This window comes from Trichoderma asperellum, chromosome 1, assembly GCF_020647865.1.
Source record: "Trichoderma asperellum chromosome 1, complete sequence".
Taxonomy (NCBI): domain Eukaryota; kingdom Fungi; phylum Ascomycota; class Sordariomycetes; order Hypocreales; family Hypocreaceae; genus Trichoderma; species Trichoderma asperellum.
This window is the reverse complement of record NC_089415.1, coordinates 287579-315127: the sequence shown is the minus strand read 5'-3', so window position 1 is coordinate 315127 and position 27549 is coordinate 287579. Positions and strand designations below refer to the sequence as shown.

Sequence of the window (27549 nt, the reverse complement as noted above, 5' to 3'; positions counted from 1 at the left end):
ATAGAATGGAGAACAGGCCAAATCCGTTAGCGCAATAACAGAAGTACTCCAAACAGAACTAATGCAGAAACATTAGAAGAGGAACCAGGTCGCCAGAAGCCTAAGGTTTTCCTTAGCCCTTCAGACATCCCTCCTCAGTACCATTAGAAAAGGGAAAAAACAAAACAAGTTTACACGCAAAAGCATATTGCCATCCTACGCCGAGAACTAATAAGACTTAATAAAGAATTGCATAAGTTAGAAATAAAGGAACTTACCCCTAAAGAACGATTAGCATTAATCCCAGAACAATATCAGAAATATCAAAAACTCTTTAACAATTAGTTAAAAGAAGGGTTACTACCGCACTTGAAATAGGACCATAAGATAGTGTTAAAAAAAGGAGAATCACCAAGGTTCCATAAAATATACAACTTAAGTAAAGGAGAACTAAAAACACTCAAAGAATGGATTAAAACACAACTACAAAAAGGATACATCCGCATATTAAAATCACCTGTTAGATATTCTATCATCTTCATTCTAAAAAAGAACAGTAAACTTCAATTAGTCATTAACTATCGTAAACTAAATTAAATTACTGTCAAAGACAAAACCCCCTTACCATTAATCTTACAAATTAAAAATAAATTACATAAGAAGAAGTAGTTTATAACTCTCAACCTTACAGGAGCCTACAAGCTCATACAAATAAAAGAAAGAGACAAATAGAAGACAGCGTTCGCTACGAGATACAGGTTGTACAAATACATAGTTATACCACAAGGGCTTACCAATACACCCACATCTTTCCAGAAAAGAATAAATTATATATTAAGACTATACTTAGACGACTTCGCAATAGCTTATATTAACAACATCCTCATCTTCTCAGAGACCCTTAAAGAACATAAAAAACACATCTATCTTATACTACAAAAACTCAAAGAAGTAAAACTCCTTGTTAATCCTAAAAAATGCATTTTTCATTCTCAATAAGTAAAATTTCTTAAATATATTATCACCTCAGAAGAAATCTACATAGACCCTAAGAAAGTTGCTGCAATTAAGGAATGGCCAACGCCTACGACGCTCAAAGAAGTACAAGCATTCCTTAGACTCGCCAACTATTATCGAAAATTCATTAAAGACTTCGCGCAAAAAGCTACTCCACTAATAAATATAATAAAAAAAGGTATTCCTTTTAAGTAGGGGGAAGAACAGCAGAAAGCCCTCGAGGAACTCAAAACGGCAATAACATTAGAACCTGTCCTTGCTATATTTAACCCAGAAAAACCCATTACAATTAAAACAGACGCATTAATGTTCGCAATAGGAGGAGTATTAAGTCAACCCGGAGAAGACAGCAAGCTACAACCTATTGCATTTTTCTCACATAAACTCCACAGACCAGCGACACAATACGCCACATACAACAGAAAAATATTAGCCATTATTAAAGCACTTAAAAAATAAAGACATTACTGCCATAAAAGCAAGTATAAAGTTACAATCCTCACGGACTACAAGAACCTCGCTTACTTCACCACTACACGAGAACTATCAAGCCGATAAGTTAAATACTTTAAATTCCTTTCACAATTCGACTTCAAACTCATTCATTGCAAAGGATCGGAAAACAGACGAGCCAATGCATTAAGCAGAAGAATTAATCATAAACAAAAAGTACCTGAGTATACAGCATAAGCACTATAATTCAACAACAATGGAAACATTAAACAAGTATAAATTCACGCAATGTTTAAAGTCCTAAAAAGCGACCCCATGCTTAAAGAAATTAAAGAATTTATTAAAAACTGGAAAAACGAACAGTACCCAGAAAATGTCACTATAGACTCAGGATACCCTAAACGACACGGAAAAATTTAAGTACCTAAAGAACTATAAAAAAAAGTAGTTAAATATATTCACAAACATCCGCTGCATAAACACAAAGGTATAACAAAAACATATAACCAAGTTTTAATATACTACAACATTAAAAAGCTCAGAGAATATATAAAGTATATTATATTACACTGCAATATATGCCAACAAATAAAAGACAGAAGACATAAACCTTATAGAAAACTACAGCCATTACCTATCGCAGAACAACCTTAGGAATCAGTCACTTTCAACCATATTACTAATCTACCCTTGTCAAAAAAACCATTTACAGGAATATAATATAACAGTATTTTTATAGTAGTCTGCCGACTTATAAAGCAAGCCTACTTTTTACCGCATAAAAAGTCACACTCATCAAAAGACCTTGCTTATACCTACATAAGAATAATCGCCGCCGACCATAGACTACCTAAAGAAATCATTTTAGACTAAGGACAAATATTCGCTTTTAAATTTTAGCAAGAACTTATAGCCAAACTAAAAACAAACCATAAACTCAGCACTGCATACCACCCTCAGACAGACGGACAAACCAAACACATAAATTAAGTCATCAAAGCTTACCTACAAGCCTACATTAATTTTGCACAAGACAATTGGGTTAAAAAACTACCAGTGGCTTAATTATACTACAACAGTACACCATTAGAATCCACGAAAATAATACCTTTCTACGCAAATTATAGATTCACGCCCAAAGCATTTAGACCACCACAAGATAGACCTAACTTAAAAAAAGCATAACTACAAGCTGAATTAATAATTAACCTACATAAAGAAATATATGCACAGCTTAAATTCATCAGTAAGCGCATAAAGAAATATATAGATAAAGACAGAATTGCAGGACTAATTCTCCAGAAGGGAGACATAGTCTACCTGCTACAACATTCACGAGGCCATAAACTACCGAACATCAAGACAAACAGGCCAAGTAATAAACTTAACGTCAGAAAAATAAAACCTTACGAAATTCTAAAATAAATCAGAGAAGTCAACTACAAGCTAGCCTTGCCAGACATAATAAAAATACAAAATCCAGTCTTTTACATATTACAACTCAAAAAAGCATAAATTAACGAAGAAACCAGAAGGCCCATTTTAGACGAAATTATTATAGAAAATTAAAAGAAAGAATACAAGATTAAAAACGTTATCGCTGTACGCCAAAACTCCAAAACCCAGAACATCAAGTACCTCATCAAATAGAAAGGATACTTAAAACTTAAGAACTCATAGGAGCCCGTTAAGCACTTCAGCTCTCAGGCGCCAATAAAAAAAATTTCTCCAGACACTAGGCCTAAATCAGCAAGCACTGCATTTCAATCAATTACGTCAACACCACCGTTAAGCTACACATCCACCACCGCCTCTAACTCAGCACGCTCCAAGTCGTCCAATTCATCAAAAGACTAAGCCCCGCAACAAAGCATCTGCTCACCCCGCACATTAACCTATTAACACTGCTCCCGAAAACGCAATAATCACGCAAAACTCTCATTTATTTATTAAGACAACAACATTAACTATTGTTAATACTCTATTAATTTCTGTTGCTGCTCAAGAAGCTTACGCTCGGCCTGGCGCTCAGCAGCATCTAAACACTCCTTTTCAGCTACCAAACGCTATACTAAAAATACAAATTAGCAAAACACACACTTATTAAAAGCCAAGGAAAAACACTCACCCGCGGCCAGAGAAATACCATTTCCATCATACATCCGACCTCTACAGATACATTCTAAACACTTATTATACCCCATCACTATCTTATAGGGCAAGCCATGAGAATTACAAAAAGAACAAGGCATAATAAAGACCCCAATAGTCTTAATAACTATTATCGCTGCTTTACGATAATCAGTTAAGCTCTTAAGAACTGAAGAACGTTGTTTAAAAACACCACGAGGCATTATAAAGAAACACGGTTACTCACTACTAAAGGAAGGAAGAACAGGACCTTATATAGTCTTAGGCCTTAAGGACAAGACCAACAGAAGGGGGGCATTGTATCATGAACCAACCATATAAGATCCCTCTGGTACATACCTCCGGGTGAACCACGGACAAGATAACCAATTATAATAAAGGAAATGTATTCTCAGCAAGATACATACCTACTCATGAGATAAGACTGCAACTCTAAGGAAGCATTCTCATTAAGTACAATGCAACTTACACAAGTAATAACCACAGAACAACTTACTATATAAAACCGTTTAATACACTCATTAAATATAGCTTAAATAATTAGTCGTTAACATAGCATTTATATAACAATCAGATTAGACTTGCATCTAAAGTTATTAGCTACATGACTAAGACCGCTCATAAGATCCCTTGCATCTCTCTGCCAACATAAACCCGACGTTAAAGGTTTATCCCTTGGGAACTAATTACCCTATACTAGGTATAGGATCAGAACGTCACACATACTTATAATACTACATTAACCTTATATAAGATAATTAAGTAAAAAAACTCCCTGCAGCATAAAATTAATATAACAGCTCTATTTTAAAATCTACAGAAGTTATACTATTTTACACTAATTATAGATTTACACTAAAAGCCTATAGACTACCTTATAATAATCTAAATGCAGAAAATGCTTAAATTTTAGCTAAAGATATAATCTAATTACAGGAAGAACTTAAAGAATAACTTAAGTTCATTTAAGATTACATAAAGCAATAAGCAGACTATATAAAGATTAAAGAACCAATCCTTTAGGAGGGAGATATAACCTATCTACTATAGCACTTATGCAATAAAAAGTTACTAAACATTAAAATAAATCAACTAAATAATAAACTAGATTTTAAAAAACTTAAACTATTTAAAATCTTAAAGAAAATTAAAGAAGTTAACTATAAGTTAGACCTACTTAATAACATAAAATTAAAAACAGCTGTTTTTTACATTTTACTACTAGAAAAAGCACTAGTAAATAAAGAAACAGGCAAACTAATTATAGATAAAATCATTATCTAAGATAAAGAAGAGGAATATAAAATTAATAAAATAACTTATATATAAATAAATAAAGAAACAGGTAAATGAGAATACCTTATAAAATAGAAAGAATATAATTTATCCAAAGACTTATAGGTCCTCAAGAAAAAACTTAAGAGGAACGCTTAGGCAATCCTGCAGGGATACCACCAGTCTCTAGGGATGGAAATAGCAATGGGTTTAAATTAAATGTAGATTAATTAATAACGTTAATAGACTGGGACAGGCCGGCGGAATTAGGCGCTGCTAAAGCAGCTTAACAAGCGACCTCTACAGCTTCCCTCTCCTTGCGCTTAATGCACTCTAATTCCTCTAAATCATCAATACTATAAGAAATAGCTTATGCTGCTTTCTCTTTCTAATCCTTATGCTGCTTATAAAGACAAGCAATCTTGACTATTAAATACATTGCCTTCTCTTCAGCAGCCTTAACTTCATTATTTAACTAATCTTAACAATAGAAAATTTATAATAATTGCTAAGCAGTAAAAAAAGCCTTATAATAAAACCTATAATTTTTTATATATTTAAAACAGCAACTTAAATCTTTTGCTAAAGTAAGGCACTAAATACCTTTTTTTTTATATAAGTAATAAAGCTTTATTTCAGTAGAATAAAAGAAAATAAATACAGCAAGTGCTATACTTTTATTAATTTTCTTTTACTTTTAAAAATTAAGAACTTTTAATTTTTAAATATAGTAAAATATAATAAATATTAAAAGAAAAATATAAAGAAGGAAAATAACTTATTAGGAAGGATGTAGGTACTTATACATTAAACAACTAGGTCTTGAGGACAAGACTAACAGAGGGGGAGTATTATATTATAACCTAACTTTTATAGTTATAACTATAGGCCTACTGGATAGGCATTGTTAAATTAACTTAGGCCTGGTGCACTAATTAGCAATAGGTCAACATAAATTATATTTAATCTATCTTAATGTATACTTAAGATTAATAAAAATTAACATTAATTTATTATAATCTAGAGATACTAACTAAATATATAAATTCACTTCTTACGCTTATGTAAATAACTTAAATAGCTAGTTATTAATATAGTTTTATACCTATAGATTGAAAAGCTCTTCTAATCCCTACTAGTGACTATTATTGTAATATTATTGCCCATAGGTTTCCTAACCTATCCGCCAATATAAACCTAAAGAACTTATTCTAGGTTTGTCCCTTGGGAATCTATCCTATACTAACTATCTAGTGTACGGTTCATCACACTGCTGCCGCCGCCTTGTTCTTATATAAATAAACCGGCAACAGCTAAATCAAATAGTTTTATAATGTGTTCTTGCTTAATAGTTTTAATAGCAGTATAATAAGCTGGGTTTTTATTAATATATTTATAAAAGTATAAACTAATTTAAAAGTATGTTTTTTACTTGTTAGTAAACTAGCTTTTTATAATTTATTTAAATTTATATAACTTCTATTTATAAATAAAATTTAAATTAAAATTTTTAAATTTTTAATATTTTTTTATTTAAAAAGTTATATTTTTTAGCTGTAATTTTATTACTAATTTATTTAACTTTTAAATTTAAACTTAATAATATTTAATTAAATATTTTTATTATTTTAAATTTTATTCATATTAGCTAATTATATTTTTTTTATTTTTATATTTTATTTAAAATTAAATTTTTTAATAAAAATATTTATTTATTTGTTATATTAATATATTCTTAGGTAAACTCTATTATAATCGCTAGCAAGGTATACAAGGCTACTCTAGCTATAGTTCTATAATAACATCTATAGTATTGTGGTAATATAGTGGTGGGTCGATATTCTCAAAGACCCATCTTCTCCCTCAGAAGCTTCTTCACTGCCGCTGCCTTTATGCCCAGGTCGCGGGAGCTGCAATTTTGGGGCCTCCCAGAGTCGAGCAGCAAGGCCACGGCCATGTCGCAAGTTGCTACGGCCCCGCGCCCCAGATGCCCCTCGATCTCATGTAGCATGTCGAGCAGCATGCGCACCGCTGTATGAATCTGCTGCAGACTCAGGACCACGTCCGTGCAGGGGAGTTCACCTAGCCGAAGCTTGGTGCTTACGCCGCCGGCGATGGGGCTGATAACGCCCGTGGTTGTCCCAAGATGGCGAGGATCGCCAGTAGGCATCCGGTGTAGGTGCTTCTGAAAGTGGCCCAGTACGACGCCGTAGATTCGTACCAGCCAAATGTAGCCGCACATGATGAGCAGCATGGTCGGCGTGTCTGCCGTGGTGCAGCCCGCCGTCCTCTCGCTGTTGTCCTCGTCGCTGCTGTCCTCCTCCAACCCACCACTGATGCAGACGGTGCTGCTGAGGATGGACCCTGCGATGGCGCTGAACTGCTGCGAGAGGTCGAGAATGGTGCCAACTGGGTAGTCTTGCACGCTGTGGGCGCTTTCCGTGTGCCACGGGCCCTCCTCCAACCTCCGCAGCTGCTGCTGGATCTCGGATACCAGAGCCGTGAGTCGCTGGCCGGTCGTGGCAGCGTTACTGCTCCTGCTGATACTACTGGCCGAGGTATGTGATCGCGGCTGTTGGGGGTGGTAAATGGCTGTTGGGGGTGGTAAATGGGACGATGGTGCGAGGTCCGATTGGCCCATTTCGAACGTGCTCCCGTCGTCCAAGGCAAACCCTGACTGCTCCAGCCAGTCGTAACCAGCCATGTTCATGTCGCTGTCACGCTCGGGCATGGTGGAGGGGAAGCCGTAAAGCTCCACAGCCGAGCCATCCCAGGAGGTATTGAGAGCATCGCACGAGCTGGGCTGGAGGTCTGGAGCTGCCGACGGCATGGGTCCAGAGACTATGAGCGCTTCCAGCTCCGTGTCTGGAGTCGCAGCCGGACAGCTGGATGGCGCAGTTGTTGGCGATGCTGACGAGCATGTGGATGATGACGATGCTGCTGTCAACCCGGAGGTTGGTGGCGCGGGAACGGGCCGCTGGGGGCTTATTGGAGGTGGCTGTGTGGTCGTCGCTGTCCGGTCGACGCGTATGCTTGTGCGCTTCGAAGGCGTCCGTCGCCCAAACACGCAAGATACTCTGGCCCGCATGCACCGCTGGCAAGCTTTTGCTCCGGCCGATACAGAACATTTAAGCTTCTGGACGCGACAGCGGTCGCACGACATGCGCAGAGATAGAAGCGAGCTGTCACTGCAGCGCATGTCAACTTTGGGTAGCATTTGGGGTGATGTCGTAGCAGTAGTGGATGGGTCACGAACTCTGATCATTGCTGTAAAGGCGTCCCACGAGGTTCCATTACTCGCACCATGGCCGTCGGCAGGCAATGGTTTCTATATAGACTCTTGGCAAGATCGCGTGTCATGATCGCAATTCAGACCCTTACTTTGAGAATATTTCAGTTATATTGAATATCAGCAGCCAATTGATCCTCCTTTTGGCTACTGCACTCATACAATATACTTGCCTAATTAGAATACAGTACAGCTGCGCTATTTGCATTACACCTGCAATCCGTAATCCGTAAACCTCTTGAAATCACTTACGTTGGCGGTCTAGCAAGAGTGCATGACATGCATTTTCCCCAGGATTTGATAGCGTTGCAACTCTGACCAGAGTGGCCCTTCTAAATCGAGACTTGTTGCTACCGTATATCCTTATAAAACTGGACTGCGGGCCCTTTTTTATAAAATATCATGCTAGCTGTCTTCAGTAGCTTATTGGCTGATTATAGTAAACAGTAGAGGGGTAGAGGGATTTCCATCAGTACCCACAGTTTAATTTTTCGAGGGAATGCAGTATGCGTGGGCGAAAGTAGTTAACAGTGCATAGGTACCAACAAGGTTCTTTTAACTGGGGCCTTGAGATATTTTATGCTCTAATATAATACACCTGATATTACATCAGCCGGCTAACCTGATTAATTTCTAGTTGTATGCAAATGTAAATAGGCATGCAAATATCTTCCATCTCCCTGCTTATTACTCCCAGGGCCCATGTAACGATCCGGTATACCATTAAGCCAACACGGCAAAAAGATTAGGCTAATAACCACTATTGTAGCAGTTACTATAACAGAACCAGCTGCCTATAAACGTTTTGCAGTTACAGTAAACCAGGTTGTAACAGCCTATTTATCAAGCAATTTTTATAAATACCTTTTACTTTATACTTTTTACTTTATTAAATATATATTTAATATTTATTATTATTATTATTATTATTATTAGTAATATAATTTACGTATATAAAATATTGTATTACTTATAATAATTTTTTTCAAAATTTTATATAAAAATATAAATAGTATCTAATATTTTTTACAAAAGTAAATATTTATAAAAAATATATTTATAATACAGTAGTACAAAGTAACTAAAGTACCCCATACCAAGCGGGGTAGTACAACTACACTACTACTTCCCCTTTTCTCTAGGGTATATATAAGCTTGCATATACCCTTTAGTAACAAAGTCCTTAAGTTAAAGTTAATATACTTCTGCACCTGTAATATTCTAATCCCTATACCTGGTGTAAGGTAGCTAGTTTTTAAAAAATAAACCTTACTATTAGGTTTATATTAGTAAAAAAAATATAAATAATTTTATAAATACTTTTAGTTACCCCCAGGCTATAAAAACAGCTATAAAAATTAAGCATAATAAATACTTAAGTAAATAATTATTATTTTAGAAACTTTTTAAGACTAAGCACTATAGTATACTAAGTAAACAAAATTTTATTATAATACTTACAAACATAATATATTTCTATTTATTAATTGGTTCCAGCCATGTTATTCCGCATCGAGTCGCGGTATAACTCGATAAAAAGCAGAGCCGCTAAGGCCCCCCTAGATAATAAGGATCTGCAAGTCCTGCCGGGTTTGCCGAGTCGGGCCGCTCGGAAGCAAACCCGGGAACGGAGCAGTCAACGGAGCAATCGACGGCGCAGTCGACGGAGCAAATTGGGAGAAGTTCAGAATGCTATTGCTCCAGGCATCCAGTTCTCTCCGCCAGGGGACGTGGGGCATAACTGGCGATGCTCGTACAACCACGTGTTGACCCCTCCTTCACTGGCAACCTTCCGACTTCCAACCCTGCCAGAAGGCTCAGCTAGCAAAATCATTAGCGGGCCCCAGTCAGAGTGCACGTTTGCAGCTGTTCTGTTGGTGGGGACCTGGTGGTGCCATTGTGCTGAAAGGTAGCATACCGCTTGAGGTAATTCCGCAAAATGGCCTCGAGGACATCCGCCATACTGGAGTTGCACCTTGGACATATCCACGATCGCAACACGCTCAACTCCGGTCGTTTTTCTTGCTGGCAAGCCGAGAGTGCACTCCCGCCTCTTTTCCATTCACCTGTCCTTGGTCGTCTTCATCGGTGGTGGTACTATGCTTCTGGCTAGCGATTGATCTCACCATAACAAGTAACCCACCTTGGCTGCTTCGCCACCGGTAGGTGTATGGGCGGCGCCTTCTTGTTTCGAATAACTTTGGATGAGACGGAGATAGATCGCAAGTTGCTAGAAACCGAGTGTGAGACGCGAGAGTACGACAGGAAGAAATGGAAGTCGGGGGGCCGTATTTTATAGGCTCATGGCTAGTGAAGAGTGTTAGATTGAGGTCAGGTAAACTCTGTCTATGGGTGTGCACTACTACCACGCCAATATTGAATTGGTGCTATTAGCCACACCAATAGAACAGTGCGACCAGCTTCACCAGCTTCACCCACTTCGCCCGTCGTAAGCTAAGAACTGTTGGAAGGAACGAACATTGATACGTTCATCATTTAGAGTTTGCTTATGTAAATAGACCTATATAGGAACTTCGTGTGTGGTACACTATACAGAACGAACCTAGACCTCTAGATAATTCCATTACACTCTTTTACGTTCGTTTTCTTCATTCTTCAACAAGAACTCATGGAAGATCCAAGAACCTGGACCCAGCAGACAAGCTCTAGTCACATCTACCGAAACTCCCGGCCCGATTCTGCACCTGTTAGTAGAGATGCCATGTATTTTGCGTTAAAATAACGGAAACCATAGCGGCCAGGAGACCTTTCAATGTTCATCTAACAGCAAAGGTCTAAATCTCTAGAATCCGGTTTCAAGCTACCTAAAAGGTAATAGACCTCAGTTTAAAGGGCTAGCTGGCTTTAAAATTCACGACCCGAGACACGATATAAACATCATTTTGCCCATAAATAAGCCGAACAAAACCTTTCATATCAAAACTGAGGCCAGCGGGTACGGCGCATCAATCAATCAATCCGTCGGCACTCATCCACTGGAGGAAGTGGTGTAAGAGCTGGACCACTCTACTGTTCTTATCTAATTACTTCTTGGAGACCTTCTCGTCACGAGCAGTGCCACCGGCATTATGTGCCATAATTCCTTTCCATGATTCCACCCCGCCTGCACCGGTCACGGTGCCAACACAATTCATACAAGATTGCCCACTTCGAGGTATGTGACTCTGCACGAACCATACACGAATACGTAGCGTTGTGGCAAGATATGTCCTCGGGTATCCTCAGAAATGCCCATGCGTCGCCGTTTTCTGTAGGGTACAAGTAAGTGTCCCGGTGGACTGACAGATGCTTATAGGCATGTTAAACCAAGGCATACATGCCTCGTGCAGCAGTCAAGGTGAGTCAAGAAAAGTTAGTGCCAAGAATGCCTAAATAGGGCTAAGGATGAAGTCGACCGCGCTAGCATTGGTTATTCACATTCACATCTGCGGAACATCAGGAGAGATACAGACCTCCAAGAGGTTTTGCTATATAAAGGGAAGAATTTCACAGGGGCTGCCCGCATCCCATAGTTGAGCACTTGAAAGCAAGTGGATCTCGGTTGTAGCTAAAGAAAGCCATATCTGAACTTTATAATGTACTGCTATACCCCAACATACCTGACATCAAAGCAGGGATTGTTAGAGAAACAGACAACACATGCAGACCGCCTGCTTTTGTTTTTAGTGATGATCAGGAGTACAAGGAGCGGCCTAAAACACTAGCCAGCAGACGTCAACAAGTTAATGGTATAACATAGTAAATCAGATCCCGATCTGCAATAAACTCTTCTTACTACAATTTAACATTAACATAGGCGACCGAAAGAAGCAACTGGAAGAAGTAGACACACTGTAAGTGCTGTAAAAGTATTAAGATATTCAAACCATTTTGCTCCGAGGGAGCCTATATCTCTCCCTTGCCCGTTGCTACTTGCATCAAGTCTCTACCTTATTTATTTCTTTGTTTTTTTTTTTTTTTTTTTTTTTTTTAGGTAGCTGCTACCTTCCAGCCAAAATTACCGCTTTGAAACAACTCTTCGTCCCTCGTCATCAGTCACTACCAATTCCTGCGAGGTAATAAACCACTCAAACAGTCCGGCGCGTTTTGCCATACCAACCCAGTGCAACGCCGGGACGGTTGGCAGCTTCAGCACAGCCTCATTCTCGGGTTTCCTGAACAACTCCTCCGCATGCGCCGAAGTGACGTCGGTTCGAAGGACCGCTGTGCCAGGGTAGTTGACGACGCGCAGCGCGTTCTCTTCTGACTCCTCGTGACCTGCAATGACGGCGGCAGCTACAGCGGCAGCTACGTCGTCGACCGGCGCGACGTGAAATGTGCCGCCGAGTTTGGCAAAGTCGGGTCGCACACCGAGACGCAGCGAGTTGACAAGATAGCCGCGAACCAGGGCGTCTTCGGCCGGCGTCAGCTTGTCGGCCGGGGCGTGATCGACGGCCGGAGCCGGTGTGGGCCGATGCGCCGTCACACGCAGACCGGCCCGGCGCGCCGCATCGGCGAGGTACCGCTCGGCCACCCACTTGGACGAGACGTAGCCGTGGGCAGGGTCCGGCCGTGGCAGGCCACTGTTGTCACCGTCGGCCTCATAATCCGCCAGGGCGCCTGAGCTTAGGACGTCCAGCGTGGCGCCAGTGTGGAGGGCCAGCTTCGCGAGTGCCTTGGCAGAGTTCACGTTGACGGCTTTGAGACCACCGTAGCCGTCCCAGAAATTGCGGTCGGCGGCCATGTGAAGGATAATGTCGATCTCTGCCAGATCGGCGGCCGTATCAACAGGCAAAGACGGCAGCTCGGCTGCCACCACACGTATCTTGCTCGAGAGACCGGGGAAGAGGTTTGTCATGTTCCTACTCTCGGCGGGCCGAGCTAGAACCAAGATCTGCGCGATGCGCTTATCAGCTACTAAATGAGGGATCACGTTCTTTCCCAGAGATCCCGTTGCGCCGGTGACCAGGACGCGGAGTCCAGGACCGACGCTGTTTGAAAGGCCTGTCCGCTGCACCGCCGCTGGGATATCATCCAACAAGTCCAGCGCAATCTCCTTGTCCCAATCAGGGGCGGACCCTTGACTCTCCAGCAGTGTCGCCATGCTGCTAAGCTCGGGCGCGTTCATGAGCATGCCCAGGCGCGGTGCGTCACCAAACATGCGCTTGATGACAGATTGCAGTTTGACCAGCAGCAACGAGTTGCCGCCGACGCGGAAGAAGTCGGACTGCGGCGACAGCGGCTCGGCCGCCAACGACAGCTCCGGGAGCACGTCGGCCCAGAGGTCGGCAAGGCGGCGCTCGGCGGGTGTCAAGTTCTTCTGCTGCTCTTGCTGTTCCGCGCTGGACGTCTTGATCTCTGGGAGAGGGAGAGCCTGCACGGCCTTGCGGTCGACCTTGCCGTGGGCAGTAAGGGGAACCTCTTCAACAGGTATGATGATAGCTGGGACCATGTAGTTCGGGAGGGAGTTGGACAGTTGCGTGCGGAGCTGGTTGATTGTCTTGGCAACTTGCGTCTCGCTCATGTCCCTGTTCTCGATCACCACATGCGCAACAAGGAGTCCATCATGGTCGCCCTCGCCAGCACGCTGCGTCACCACGGCGTGGGCCAGCGTGCCGGCAGCTTCCCTCATGATGATTCCCTCAATCTCTGCCAGCTCGATGCGGAACCCGCGGACCTTGACCTGGGCGTCGCCGGCGACGCGGCCTTCGATGGCGATATAGCCGCGGGTGTCAAGCCGCCCATAGTCGCCAGTATAGTACATGCGACCCCAGCCAGTGGCCTTTTTATCCTGGGGTGCGAACGGGTCCGCGTGGAACTGCTTCGCTGTCACGTCCGGCCTACCAAGGTATTCATTCTGGCCAACGCCGGCGCCGCCGATGACTATCTCTCCCGGCACACCGATCGGCACGGGTCGCGACTCCTCGTCCATGATGTAGATGGCGTAGTTGGGCAGGATGCGGCCCGGGACGGGAACGGTCAGGTTAGGATCGTGTACATCGGCAACGCCCTTCATGGTAGACACAGTCGCCTCAGTAGGCCCGTAGGTGGTATAGAAGCGCAGGTTCGGCAGCACACGGCTCAGGTTGCGGAACGAGTCCAGGAGGCTCTGGGGCGAGCGTTCACCGCCAAACCAGGCAGAAGTCCAGGCCGTGCAACGGCGCAGACCATCTGGCGCAAAGCGGAACCACATGCTGTACTCGGAAGGCGTTGCTACGGTCATGGTCACGCCGTGCTCGGCCATCAGACGTGTCAGCTCAGCCGGGTCGCCGCGGGCGTCGGCGGGAGCGACAAGAAGGCAGCCGCCGGTAGCGATGGCGGAAAAGATCTGTTTCAACGAGCCATCAGAGGTGAGGGCAAACTGCTGGAGCACGACGCGGCCAAGGGTGGCAATGTCCCACTCTCGCACGAAGCCCTCAACCATGGTGCGGATGCTGGCATGCTTGACGGCGATGCCCTTGGGTTCGCCGGTCGAGCCGCTGGTGAAGATGATGTAGGCCGTGCGGTCCTGACGGGCTGCCGTTGCGATTCTCTCCATGCGCCCATGAGCCGTGGCGGGAAGATCGGATACATTGATGACAGCAACCCGGTCTTCAGCCCCAACGCCGATGTCCGGCGTGCGTGCTACCGTCTCACTGTCGGACAGGATGGCAGCCGGCCGCGCCGTTTTGACGTAGCTCTTCAGGCGCGGGATGGAGACTTTCAGATCCAATGGCAGATAGACGGCACCAACACGAAGGATAGCAATCATGGAGGCAATCCAGTCGGCGGATGGAGTCTGGAACACGCCAACAACAGACTGTTCGTGGCTTTGATCAGGCAGCTTCCCAAGAAGGGTACGCGCAATACTTTCGACCCGCTCATCCAGCGCCGCATAGGTATATACACGGCCAAAGCCATCTTTAACAGCGACGCTATCGGGGTGCTGGGCGATGACCTGGTCGAGACGGTGGGCGATGGTGGCGGGCCATTCGAGTGGCATGTCAGTGCCTATGTATCAAAGAAAGTTAGCCAGATAGTTAGCAGCTTGGGGGAAAGGAAGGAAGAAGAGAGGGGCAGAGACGAAAAATACATACCCTTGCCGAGTTCCAACGCCTTCTTCACATCAGCCTTGTCCCACTTGTCCACCTTTGATAGGTCGCCGCCCTGCTTCACCACCTCTCTCAAGACATTAACATAGCTTCGCAGGAACAAGTTCGTGGCCTCCTTGCTGTACAGAGCCCCTTGCATATGCAAAGCCATCAAGGCACCCTCGCCGTCATCGACAATCTCCAGTGCGATGTCGTATGGGCCTCTCGCCGCATGCCACTGGTGCTCGCCGACCCTACATCCAGCCCAGGGCATCTCCGCCTGCTCTTTAGTGAAGAGTTTATAGTCCACCAGCACTTGGAATACAGGCGGGTATGCGTTAGAGCGTGGTACAGCCAGCTCGTCCAGCAGCAAATCGAAGGGTAGGGCCGAGTGTTCGAGCGCACTGTACACGTTCTTGCGTGTCTCTTCGACGGCCTGCCCGAACGTCTGGCTACCGGGGTTACGATCGAACACCAGGGGGAGCACGTTCAAGAAATTCCCGATGCTGCCCATGAACTTGCTGTCGAGCCGGTTGGCGTCGGCGACACCTATGACGAGCTTGTCCGTTGTCTCAGCGGGCAGCAGCCGGAACAGAAGTGCCTGTAGAATGGTCAAGTAGCCATGGAACGATGTGGCCCTGCTGCTCCGCGTGAGCTGCTTCAACTTGGCGACTGTCTGGGCGTCGAGACGGATCCGGGCCATGTTGATCTTGTAATCCTGGAGCGGCTGGCGAACTTGAGAGCGAGCAAAGGAGAGCAGCTCGATAGGACGTGTGAGGTCTACCGCTTGGAGCGTACGGCGGAAGTAATCGATGGCTGGCTGGAGCTTGCCGGTTCTGTACGCGAGGAGCTGCTGCTCGCCGAAGGAACGGGCCTGTGAGGCGTCAGGCAGCGGCGCCAACGGTCGGCCGCGGTTATTGTAGACTTGGTTGATGTCGAGCATCAGCATGTTCATGCTGTGGCCGTCCATTGAGATGTGGTGTGTTCCCATGAGCAGGTAATGCCGTGTGTCAGAGAGCGAGAGCAGTCGTAGTCGAAGCTGCCCCCAATCGCCGAGATCCCACTTGTGGTCACGCATGGCGTCGAGCTCCTCAGCCGCCTGGGCCTCTGACTCGATCGTGGCCGTCTCCAGACGCACAAAGGCTTTCGACAGGATACCCTGCATGGGCGTCCTGCTGTCGTCGTTGGACCAGAAGAAACGCGTGCGCAGGGCCTCGTGCCTCTGCGCTACCGACTCGACGGCCTTGGCGAGATCGTCGATGCGGATGCGGCCTGTGAGCTTGAATTGGTAGGCAATGTTGAACGTCGTGGAGTCGTCGATGTAGTGGCTCAGGAACCAGAAGCGCTTCTGCCCGAACGTCATAGGCTCGGTGTGTTCTGCCAGCTTGATGGAGGCAATGATCTTTTCGCGCCTTGCTTTTTCAAGCTGTCTCTCCAGTGACAAGACTGTAGGTTTCTTATGCTCGGCATCGTCTCCCAGGTCCAGAGGCGTGTCAAGCGGCGATCGGGGCGTCGAGATGGCCAGCGGGCTGCCTGACCCCGAACTATACGATGTCTCCGTCGATGGCTTGGTGGGCGGGAAAGAAGCCGTAGCAGGAGCAGTAGCAAGAGCAGTAGCAAGAGCAGTAGCAGGAGCAGTAGCAGGAGCAGGAGCAGGAGCATGAGGAGCAGTAGGGGCAGCAACGATAGCAACAGGAGGATTGCCGCTGCCACTGCCCACCTTTTCCAAGCCCAGGATCTCGGCGGGGATGCCGTTCATCGCATCATTAAGTATAGACTCGATCGTCGACCCAGCACCCAGAATCTTGAGCACAGGAAGGTCGATGCTGAACTCCTGGAGGAACCAGGTGCGGACCTCAACCGCCATGATGGAGTCCACTCCCTGTTCTACGAGCGTCACCATCTCGTTCACGCTCTCGCCTTGAGGGATCATCAGGATGCGCTTCAACCGCTCGACAAAGGCTTCCCCGATGATGGTCTTTGCCTCAGCAGCGGACTTGGCAGCAGCAAGACGGGCGCGCGGACGCTCCGTCTTGCCAGTGCTACCACCACGCCCGCCCTGGATGGCAGCGGCGTCGTGTAGCAGGAGATGGCTGAAGCAGGGGTTGGCGAGCAATGTGGCGCCGTCGCGGAAGGGCGACACGCCAGTACACACCTCGGACCCGCCCTTCTGGCCTGGCCGGCCGGCGAGGATGCCCTCGGCGAAGAGCCCGAGGAAGTCCTGCTCAGAAACGTTGCGGTAGCCTATGCGCGTGAAGTGGTCCTTGTCCAGGTGGTTGGCGTGCTCGAAATAGCCCAGGCCCTGGATGGAGCTGATGGCAATATCGGAGCCGGCGACGCCACGCACGTTGCGCCTCTGGGCTGCGAGCGCGGCCATGAACTGGTTGGCCATGATGTAGGCCGACTGGCCCGTGTTACCAACGACGTTGGCCAGCGAGGTGAAGAGGATGAAGAAGTCGAGCGGCGTGTCATAAAAGAACTCGTCTAGGATGACGGAGCCTTCAATCTTGGGCGGGGCCGTCCGCTGTAGCGATTCGAATTTCATGTCGTCAAATAGGGCGTCGTCGATCATCATGGCGCCGTTGGCGACGCCGATGATGGGCGGTAGCTCAGCGCGGATCTCGTCAAGAGCCTCGCGCAGAGCCTCGCGCCGTGTCACATCAATCGACATCACCTTGATAGTCGCTCCCTCAGCCGCGCACGAATCGATAAACCGCTGGCTCACCTTGGGCCGCCGACTAGAGAGGACCAGGTTCCGCGCCCCATGGGCTACCATCCAAGTGCACAGCGACTGGCCTAGCTCGCCAGTCAGGCCGACAAGGAGGTAGGTGCCATCAGCGCGGAAGATTGTGCCATGGTCGATGGGCCGTACAAGAGCTCGCACCGATGAGGTCGTGGCCCAGTCGACGACGCTGAGCTTGGTGTGTATGGCAGGCGAGGAGGCGACATCCTGGAGTGCCAATACGGGAACCTGCTCGTTTGTCGATGACGATCCTAGCTGCCCTCGGGTTGCCACACCCTTCCAGGCCTCCTTGAGCGCTCGGCCGACCTGCTCCACGTCGTCGTCGTCGTCTGAGTGGGGAGACAGGCCGGGCTGCGTACGCAAGAAGTCAGCCGCCTTGGCCTTGGCTGTGTGTGGCGGGAGAGATCGGACCAAAAGGTCAGAACAGGCAGACGCAGGCTCGGGAGACAGGTCGATCAGGAGTGAGACATTGCGCGGCAAAAGTGTGCGCACCAGCCGCATAGGGAGCTTCTCATGGACGAAAATGTACGGTGAGGAATTATTGACATCTGTGCGGTTCTTTGTCGCTGTTGTAAAGACAACTTGTACGTCCTCTCTGGCTGCCACTTTGTCCAGGGCGTCCTTTAGGAGCTGGTCGGCCTCATGCACCACCACAGTTCCGGAGCGTAGTGCGGTGGCGGCGAGGATGGTCTGCGCAAGGAGATATGCGGCAACACCGCCAAGAGAGGTGCTGGTACTCCTATTCTTGCTCGCCGGCAGAGGCACCGTCCACTCGGTGGGCACACGTGCTCGGGACTCGACAGTAGTGTCGGCCAGCGCGAGGAGCCGTTGACCTGTCTCAGCCTCGGTGCCGACAAACAAGGTGAAGTAGCCAACCTCCCGGATCTTGAGAACCTGCAGCAGCGACTGCTCGACTCGGAGAGTGACGGTATTGCCCATAGTTCGAGGTGTGGGCAGCACACGCAGCGGCGACACGGTGGCAAGCTTGAAGGACATCCCGTCAGCCGCTGGCTCGAGCACCATCGTCGTCTCGCGCGGATCGAATTCATCATACACATCGCGGCGGTAGGTGTTGTACCGGTTGTTGGCCTCTGTGTAAGGGAGCAGTCGCGGGATGAATAATTGGCCGTTGACGTAGTGGTACTCGGGCTCGATGGTCCAGAGGACATTGGCTTCCTCCGCCTTCTTGAAGCGTGCACCCAACTCAAGGCGCAGCAGGGCATCGGCCAGAACCTCCGACGTTGCTTCCGTGGCGGCGTCGAAGTCTAGCAGCTGTAGAGTGATAGTAGGATATTCGTGGCGGAGAACGCGGGACACTCCGAGAATGATAGACGAGTACGGACGCTCAGCGCGGGCCTCACGTGTGACCCAGAGGATGCTATGGCCGTTCCGCCAGAGCGTCTTTAGGCCCTCAATCTTGGGCTCGGTTCGGGTCTCGAGGAGCTGCTCCTCCAGCTCGGTCAGGCATAGGACAGAGCTCCCGGAGGCCAGGTCGTACCCGCTGAGTTCCTCGATAGACTCAAGAAGCGTGACGGCTGCGTAGCGCGGGCTGATCAGGGCACTTACACCCTTGGCCAGCTGGGCAATGACTTCTGTGTGCCCGCCTACAATAACCAGCTGGCCGGTGCCCTGGGTCGGAGCAGGAGCGGCTAGGGGAGCACGCAGACTATTAACACGGTCATCGACGGCCTGGCTGGCAAAGATGGAGAACCATTGCAGCTTGTTATTGCTGCCGGTGGAAAAGGGGGTGTTCGTGTCGATGCCACTGAAGCCGTGTCGGCGTGTTAGTGAATGCCAACGATCCAGTGGCAGAGACGGGCCGTTACTGCCGGCCCACCACCCGGGTAGACCGCCGAGAATGGTGCTTAGACTCAGGGAGTCGTTGCTGTTGATTTCCAACGCGACTAGATAGCCGCCAGGCCTCAAGAGCTTCCTCACATTAGCAAGCGTCTCGTCTAGGTCGCCGGCGGTATGCAGGGTCGCCGAGGCCAGCACGACATCGTATGAGCCTTCCTCTAGCCCCTGCTCCGCTGGCGGCTGGTTAATGTCGTATGTCGTAAACACCAAGCGATCGGCGAAGTCGCGGAAACGGTCCTGGACGCCCTCCAAGGACTCGGCCGAGACGTCAGTGTAAGTGTAAGAGGAGAAGGCGTCGCCAAGGGCGGGCAGGATCGAGGCGGTCGAGCCGCCGCAAGTTCCCGCTCCAATCTCGAGGATATGCATGCGCGGGAACCGGTGGGCGATCTGGGCGGCAACGCGGGCGTACCACGCGTTCGCGTTCTCCTGCCCCGGCTGCGCCGTCAGCTGCTGGTAGAATCGGTTCAGCAGCCCGTCCCTGGCTAGGTGCTCCAGGATGCTCCCACCGCTGCGGATCTCATCAGCCAGATGGTTGCCCGCTACCTCCAGCAGCCGCATGTAGTCGTGCTTGTGGTGCTTAGCGATGAGAGAGTTGATAAAAGCTGCCGAGTCCTTGAGCGCCTCACACGGCACGTAGGGGTGATCCCCTCGCGACACAGCCTCTACGGTGCGAGCAGCAAAGTCCAGCAGGTGCTGATGATGGCCCAGGGCATCGGCCTTCTCCCACTCCGTCATGGCCTCGTCGAGGCGGCGTAGGTAGAAAAAGCCCACACGCTCGGCTGCCAGCAAGACTGTGTCGTTTTCGGACGACAACACGCCGTTGCAGCCGCTCTCTTCGCCGTCCTCGCCCTTCATGGCCACATTGGCGTCAGGGGCAGCCAGGCGGTAGTCGTAGCGAGTGTAGATAACAGTGTCGTCGCGAGGTGTTGGCGCCGCAAACGGCTGGAGCTCAACTGACTCAAACTGCACAAACGGGTGCGCTTGCGCTGACCCGCCAGAGTATACGTCAATATCGACCATCATATGGCCCTCGGGCGTCGCACGAGTGGACGTCTGGTACTGTAGGGTGCGGTCACGAGCCGCACTGGTGTTGCAGAAGTATGGGTTTATGACGACGGAGCGGATGGCCGTTGGCACGCAGAGAGTAAAGAGACGGTTGTCGTGGGGGTGGCTGTAGGCGGCGAAGCCCGTCTGGATGGCCGAGTCGAGCCAGCCCGGGTGGACCAAGAGCTTATCCTCCCAGCCGTCGCCAGACTCGTCCTCGATCTCGCCCATGGCCCAACCCATCTTGCGGTGGATCGTCCGCACACCTGTGAACGGCGAGCCGTAGGTATAGCCCAACTTGGTGAACTGCGAGTACAGGCGCTCGGGCTCCGCCTCCACCAAGTTGATCTCGTCATGGCGGACTGCAGGCAGCGTGTCTGACCCGGCTTCGTACAAGGCGGCCGTGATAGTAGCGCTGAAGTTGAGGGTCAACGGTGTGCTGCTGTCGAACGGTCGGCCAGAGTGGCAGGTAATGCGGCCGGAGAGCTCGCCGTCGGTGGACCGCACCACGCCCAGTGTCACCTTGGTTTCCATGCCGGAATTCTCGTCATCAAACGAGAGAGCGCGGCCGATGACGGCGTTATCAATGGTGATGAGCCCGAGCTTGCGGCCGGCAGCAGCAGCGGCGACGGCTTCTACGGCCAAGGAGATAAAGCCCATCGCGGGGAAGACACTCTGGCCCTGTAACGCGTGGCCCTGGAGCCAGCTGTTCTCGGAGGGGCGCAGGACATTGCGCCATGAGACCTCGTCCGCCGTCTCCGTCTCTACCAACCGTCGCCCCAAGAGCGGGTGTGGCAGCGCTTGCAGGTGTCGATGGGCGCCCGAGAAGCGGGTGAGCGAGTAGAAAGAACGGGAGTGGTCAAAGGGATAGGTCGGGAGGTTGGTCACGGCCTGCTTCGGCAACGACGCGGCACCAGAAATCAGCGTCTCAAACTCGTCGAAGTTAACCGACAAGGCACCCAGGTGCGTCCAAATGGAACCGACAGCCGATGCCAGAGCTTCTACGTCGTCCTTTTTCCGGGCTAGCAGTCCCGTATAGGGAATTCGGTGCCCGGTTGCATGTTCTATCGTATCGAGGGCCGGACCCTTGAGCGCGGGATGGGGACCGTACTCGATGGCCAAGTCCATCGGCCCGGCTTCAGTGACTGCCTGCGATATGGCCGGCTCGAACAAGACGGCGTTGGCCATATTGTCGGCCCAGTACTGGGAAGACTGGACGTCCTCTTTAGTCATGACACGACCGCCCTCGACGACGCTTGAGAACCACATTGTGCCGTTGCCCTCCTCCACGGCATAGCCGGCCCTTGCGAGGCCAGCGATATAAGGCTCCGCACACGGTTGCATATGGGCAGAGTGGTATGCCGTGTCGACTTGTAACCGGCGCGCGAACTTGCCTTCGTCCTTGAAGATGGCGACAGCCTCGTCGATGGCATCTTCGTCACCCGATAGAGTGATGCTGGTCAGGGAGTTGCGTGCGGCGACCTGGATCCCTCCAATAAGTTCGCAGAGCTCTTGAGCATCTTCAAACGAAGTACCGACGGCCATCATGGCGCCAGGGCCTCCAGCGCGGGCCAGCTTGGCGTAGAGGCCACGATAGTGGGCGACGCGGATCGCAGTGGTGGCCGACAGGAAGCCGGCGGCATACGCAGCGGCGATCTCGCCGGATGAGTGACCTACGACGGCACGCAACTGGATACCCGCGGCCCTGAGTAGGTCCACGAGTACGATCTGCACGGCTGTGCATAGCGGCTGAGATATGGTTGCTTCGGAAAGCCGGGAGGACTTGGGGTTGGCAAGGAGTTGCCCGCTCAGCGTCCAGTCGGGCCGGTCGCCATCGGGGAGCGTGGCCAGGGCTCGCTGAAGCTCGGCAATGCGCTGGGCAGCAAATGGTGACTCCTCGATGAGCCGTGCTCCCATTCGCGGCCACTGGGCGCCCTGGCCAGTGAACACGCCGAGAATAGAGGGCTTGGACACGTCGAAATAGCGGGTAGTCAGGTCGTTATCGCCGGCGTTGGCGTCGGCGAGCAGCTCATCAATCCTCTTGATGGCCTCGTCAATGTTAGCGGCAAAGATAGGCTTGCGGAAAGGGAGCGTCGACCGGCGTGTTTGTAGTGTGTAAGCCAAGTCGCGCATGTTGGTGTCCGGGTTCCCCTGTAGGTAGGTCCGTAGGTCATCGAGGGTGGCGCGGATGGCAGACGAGGAAGCAGCCGAGATGGTGAGTGGAGTAAATGCTGGCACAGCAGCAGCAGCGGCGGCAGCAGCCTTCTTGTTCGCTGCTTGAGGCTCATAGTACTCGAGAATGGCGTGTGCATTGGTGCCACCGAACCCTGCCACGGCATAAGCCTGTCAGTTCCACGACAACTCTCAACTGGCTTTCAGCTTCTATCAATCTTGGACCCACCGAAACTGTTGACACTAACTCGGCGCGGCTGGCCGGGAAGCGTACTTGGCCAGGGCGTGGCGGAGGTAGGAATCTTGAGATTATCGTAGAACGGGGCGACTTTGTCACTTAGCCTCTTGAAATGAAGATTGGGGGGGATTATGCCATGCTGCATGGCCATGGCAGAGCCGATCAAGCTGGCAAGACCGGCGGCACCCTCGGTGTGTCTGTGCGAGCCAGAAGGCCAAAGTGTCAGTACATGGTGAGACGGACAAAGGCAGTCTTCGAGGCAAAGAGTCGCTTAGGACGTACCCGACAACGGTCTTGATAGAGCCCACATATAGCGTATCGGTCGGCTTGCCATGCTCGAACAAGGATCGCGCGATGGCTTCCGATTCCTGCGGGTCACCGGCTTGCGTGCCAGTGCCGTGCGCGTGGAAGAACTGGGGACGATCTTTCGGATCGTTGATGTCGAGCCCGGCACGGGCATAGGTATCCCGGATGAGCTGTGCCTGGGCGACGCTACTGGGCATTGTCATACCTGCCGTCTTACCGTCCTGATTTACTGTGATTATCGAGGTGTATATTTAGTGTTGCGCTCAAGTATCTTGACAATGAATGCCGTATAGAAAAAGAAACATGGTAATAGGGGAGAAACTTACCAGCTGTCCCGCGAATTACGCAGTCGATGTGGTCGCCGTCTCTCAGTGCCGCACTAAGCGGCTTCATCACAACGGCCGCAATGCCCTCACCGCGAGCATAGCCGTCAGCTGCAGCATCCCACATCTTGCTGGTGCCCGTGGGTGACAGCATGCGAAGGCTGCTCTCTTTGATAAACATACCTATGGTGGAAAAGTTCCAGCCGTGTCAGCATCAACCAGTTCCGCCTGTCGAGAATAGCATTGTCCGTAGCGATGCTGCCAGAAACTCACCAGGAGCCAAGATCAGGTTGGCACCGGCCGCAATGGCGATCGGGCATTCGCCATTTCGCAGGGCTGTCACACCCTGGTGGACTGCCACCAACGAGGACGAGCAGGCCGTGTCAATAGTCATACTAGGTCCGTGCCAGTCGAAGAAGTAGGAGACCCGATTTGAGATGATGGCACGACTGTCGCCCGTGGCAGCATATGTCGGGGCCAGGTCCCAGTCCCGGTTAACGATCTGAGCCCAGTCATCACACATCATGCCGACATACACGGCTGTATTGGATCCCCGAAGACTTTCAATGGTTTGGCCACCGGCACACCTATAGATAGGGGGCCAAATGGGTCAGCTGGGACAAGAAACACAACAAGACAAACAACGTACAGAGAGTCGTAAACAGTCTCCATGACTAGGCGCTGCTGTGGGTCGATGGCCTCGGCCTCGGCTGGTTGGATGTTGAAGAAGGTGTTGTCAAACCGGGTCACGTCTTCTTCGATGAAATATGCGTTTGGCGCATTCGTGGCGCCGTGTTGGGAGCCATTGGTGTGGGAGAATCCGGTTATATCGAAACGGTCAGCCGGAACACGCTTCGAGAGGTCGCGTGGCGACTGGATCAAGTCCCATAGCTTCGAGGGTGAGTCTGAGCCGCCTGGGAAGCGGCATGCCATGCCAATGATGGCGATAGGCTCCTGCTCTGGCACTGCCATTTTAGATATGTACGGTGGACGGTGCCTCAGTTGCGTACTGTCTACGGCAGGATGGGAGGGATGAAGCACCAAGGGGAAGTGGTGAGAGGTCGAGGCTGAACCAGAGTCAAGCGAAAAGCCTTCAAGTGTTGAAGCTTTCTTGTCCTTAAGTGTTGAAGAAACGTGCCTCGACACTGGGCTGCAAGGATCACGGAAGCACTAACATTCGATGCTAACTTTGACAAGTTGTCTGTCCAATCTTGGATTGGTTGGAGGGTTAGAGATATGATTGCGAGAGAAGAACTAGAGCTGGGGGATGTTGATATGTTGGCAACTCCAGTACGACCACTTAAATTTAGTGATTAGATTTTGCCGGACATATTGAATCTCTTGGTCTGTGCGTCATCTTCTTCTAAAGGCTGTCAGACGAGACTTTTGGCAGCGATCTCGGTGCTTCCCCCGTAAGCAAAATGGGCCGGGTGGAGGGGCCTCGACTTGTATTCGGATACAGCTGAGACTCACGATGATTGATCAGACGCCTACTTTTCTCGGTATTTTCCGTCTTCCATACGATGGAGTGACCTTCTGTGCCTGAACTCAACCCTGGCTCTTAGCTCCTAGTCGTTGGCTCGGAAAATCCTAATAATGCCAACCCGATTAACACCGAGTTTTAAATACCATAGTCGGGAAGGCCTGGACAGCCCGTATACCATTTCACTTCTCTGCCTTGCCTCTGAATCTTCTCGGTGTGGCTAGGGCAGAATCAGTGCAGCAGGCGAAGGCAGCCATCAGCCGGAGTGTTTCGGAGCTTTTCGGTCAACGCTGTAAGCTTGCGTCAACAACGGCATTCTCTTGAGAACAGCATGAAGAACACCCCGGTATACATTCAATCATTTTCGTTATATGGTCTGGTAGGATTTCTGGGGTTTGCTGGCGTTCGGTAATACTGATTAGACAGACGCAGGGTGTCGCTGAACCCATTCCAAGCAGGATGCTTCCTACCTAGTTTATATACCGGTTTTTTAATGAACACTCCACGGAAGAAGCACCTATAGAATATTCAACAGTTTCGACGGTGTGTTTGGTTACTCAGCTGGACCATTTACAAGCAAAATGACCGTCCCATCTACGACGCAGACGGCCTTGGTCGGCGGTCCCAAAGGCGACATCATCCTTTCTCACTCGGCTCCGCTCCCACAGGGGCCGCTCCAAGACCATGAGCTGGCCGTGGCCGTCAAGGCCATCTCAATCAACCCAGTCGACACGAAAATGACGGGCCCCTACCACACCGAGGGCGCCATTCTGGGATGCGACTTTGCCGGGTTGGTAACGGCCGTGGGCCCGACTGCCGCGGAATGGGGCTTCCGGGAGGGAGACCGGGTCGCCGCCACCGTCATCGGCCTGAACTCGTTGCGGCCTAGCGTCGGGGCCTTCGCAGAGAACACGGTGTGCTCGGCGTGGGGTGCCCTCAAGATCCCCGACGACTGGACCTTCGCGCAGGCGGCGGGCGGCATGGGCGGACTCGCGTGGATCACGACGTCGTGGGCCCTGTTCCACGCCATGGGCTTGCCAGCCGGGCCGCAGCTCGAGCCGCTCAACAGCCGCCTCCCGCCGCCTCAGCTGGAGCCCAAGATCAACATCACCACAGCTCACAGCCCTGGTGACGGCTCGAAGCCGGCGACGACGGTGCTGGTCAGCGGCGGGGCCAGTTATACAGGCACAGCGGCCATCCAGTTGCTCAAGCTGGCCGGATTCACCGTCATCGCGACGTGCTCTGCGCGCAGCTTCGAGTTGGTGCGCTCGTTCGGGGCCGACGCCACCTTCGACTATGCCTCGCCAACAGCCGCCGAAGAGATACGCGCCTACACGGGCAACCTGTTGCGCCTGGCCATCGACTGCGTCACCAACCTTGAGTCGTCGCGCCTCTGCTATGCCGCCCTGAGCCGCCTTGGTGGCCGCTACGTGGCGCTCGACCCCTACAGCGACGCCGTGGCGGCGACACGCGCCGTTGTGCGCCCCAGCTGGGTTTTTGGCCTCGAGCCCCTAGGCGACGAGATCGCCTGGCCAGAGCCGCATACCAGGAAGCCAAACCGCATCGCCCAGGACTTTCTCGAAGTGTGGAACCGCACAATGCAGGGGCTCGTGGATCGTAAGCTTATCCGCTTCCATCCACAGCTGGTGCGCGATGACGGATTGGCTGGTGCATTGGAGGGTTTGGATGATATTCGGAGTGGGAGGGTCTCGGGCAAGAAGCTGCTCTACACCTTGTGAGGAATGAGAGAGTATGTATGGAGAAAAAACGGGCAGCTCAGTGGTGGGGTAGAGAGATTGGTAACTACATGTACAGGGTAGCTTGGGAACAACCGATCTAGTAACGCAGATATCATGGACAATAGCTGCGGTATCCAGCGTCACACAATGCAATTCCACGGGTGTATCTCAACGTAATGCCAAATCCCAAGTTAGTAGCCAAGAGATAACCATCTGACCTGTGGGGGCTCCATTTGAGGCTCTACGAAACTGCGAATTTCTAAATGAGATGTAAACCGTGGGTTCCAAACGAACCTGATGGGCCACCACTATATCGGATGGTTTCCTGCCAGCTGCGTAGTGCGTGGTATTGTGCATCTTTGCGGAAGGCTACTGAGAATTTCTACAACCCAAACAAACCCGTACAAAGC

General features: G+C 49.9%; 3 protein-coding genes across 3 annotated transcripts; 1 reads left to right on the top strand and 2 right to left on the bottom strand.

The window, feature by feature from the left end:
- Positions 1-6613: 6613 nt before the first annotated feature.
- Positions 6614-8303, bottom strand: TrAFT101_000055 (uncharacterized protein). The gene is made up of 2 exons (XM_024908938.2): positions 8132-8303; positions 6614-8063 (listed from the first exon to the last, which is right to left on the bottom strand). The coding sequence occupies exon 2, from the start codon at positions 8036-8038 to the stop codon at positions 6719-6721; it is 1320 nt and encodes a 439-aa protein (XP_024755764.2). The 5' UTR covers positions 8039-8063; positions 8132-8303; the 3' UTR covers positions 6614-6718.
- A 3164-nt stretch (positions 8304-11467) lies between these two features.
- Positions 11468-27234, bottom strand: TrAFT101_000054 (putative Hybrid PKS-NRPS biosynthetic cluster). The gene is made up of 9 exons (XM_024901257.2): positions 25391-27234; positions 24567-25277; positions 24191-24504; positions 23921-24100; positions 23571-23823; positions 23280-23485; positions 15241-23205; positions 11638-15154; positions 11468-11584 (listed from the first exon to the last, which is right to left on the bottom strand). The coding sequence occupies exons 2-8, from the start codon at positions 24887-24889 to the stop codon at positions 12183-12185; spliced, it is 12213 nt and encodes a 4070-aa protein (XP_024755762.2). The 5' UTR covers positions 24890-25277; positions 25391-27234; the 3' UTR covers positions 11468-11584; positions 11638-12182.
- TrAFT101_000053 (putative secondary metabolism biosynthetic enzyme) lies at positions 23943-27334 on the top strand. The gene has a single exon (XM_066125899.1). The coding sequence runs from the start codon at positions 25982-25984 to the stop codon at positions 27137-27139; it is 1158 nt and encodes a 385-aa protein (XP_065981996.1). The 5' UTR covers positions 23943-25981; the 3' UTR covers positions 27140-27334.
- Positions 27335-27549: the final 215 nt, after the last annotated feature.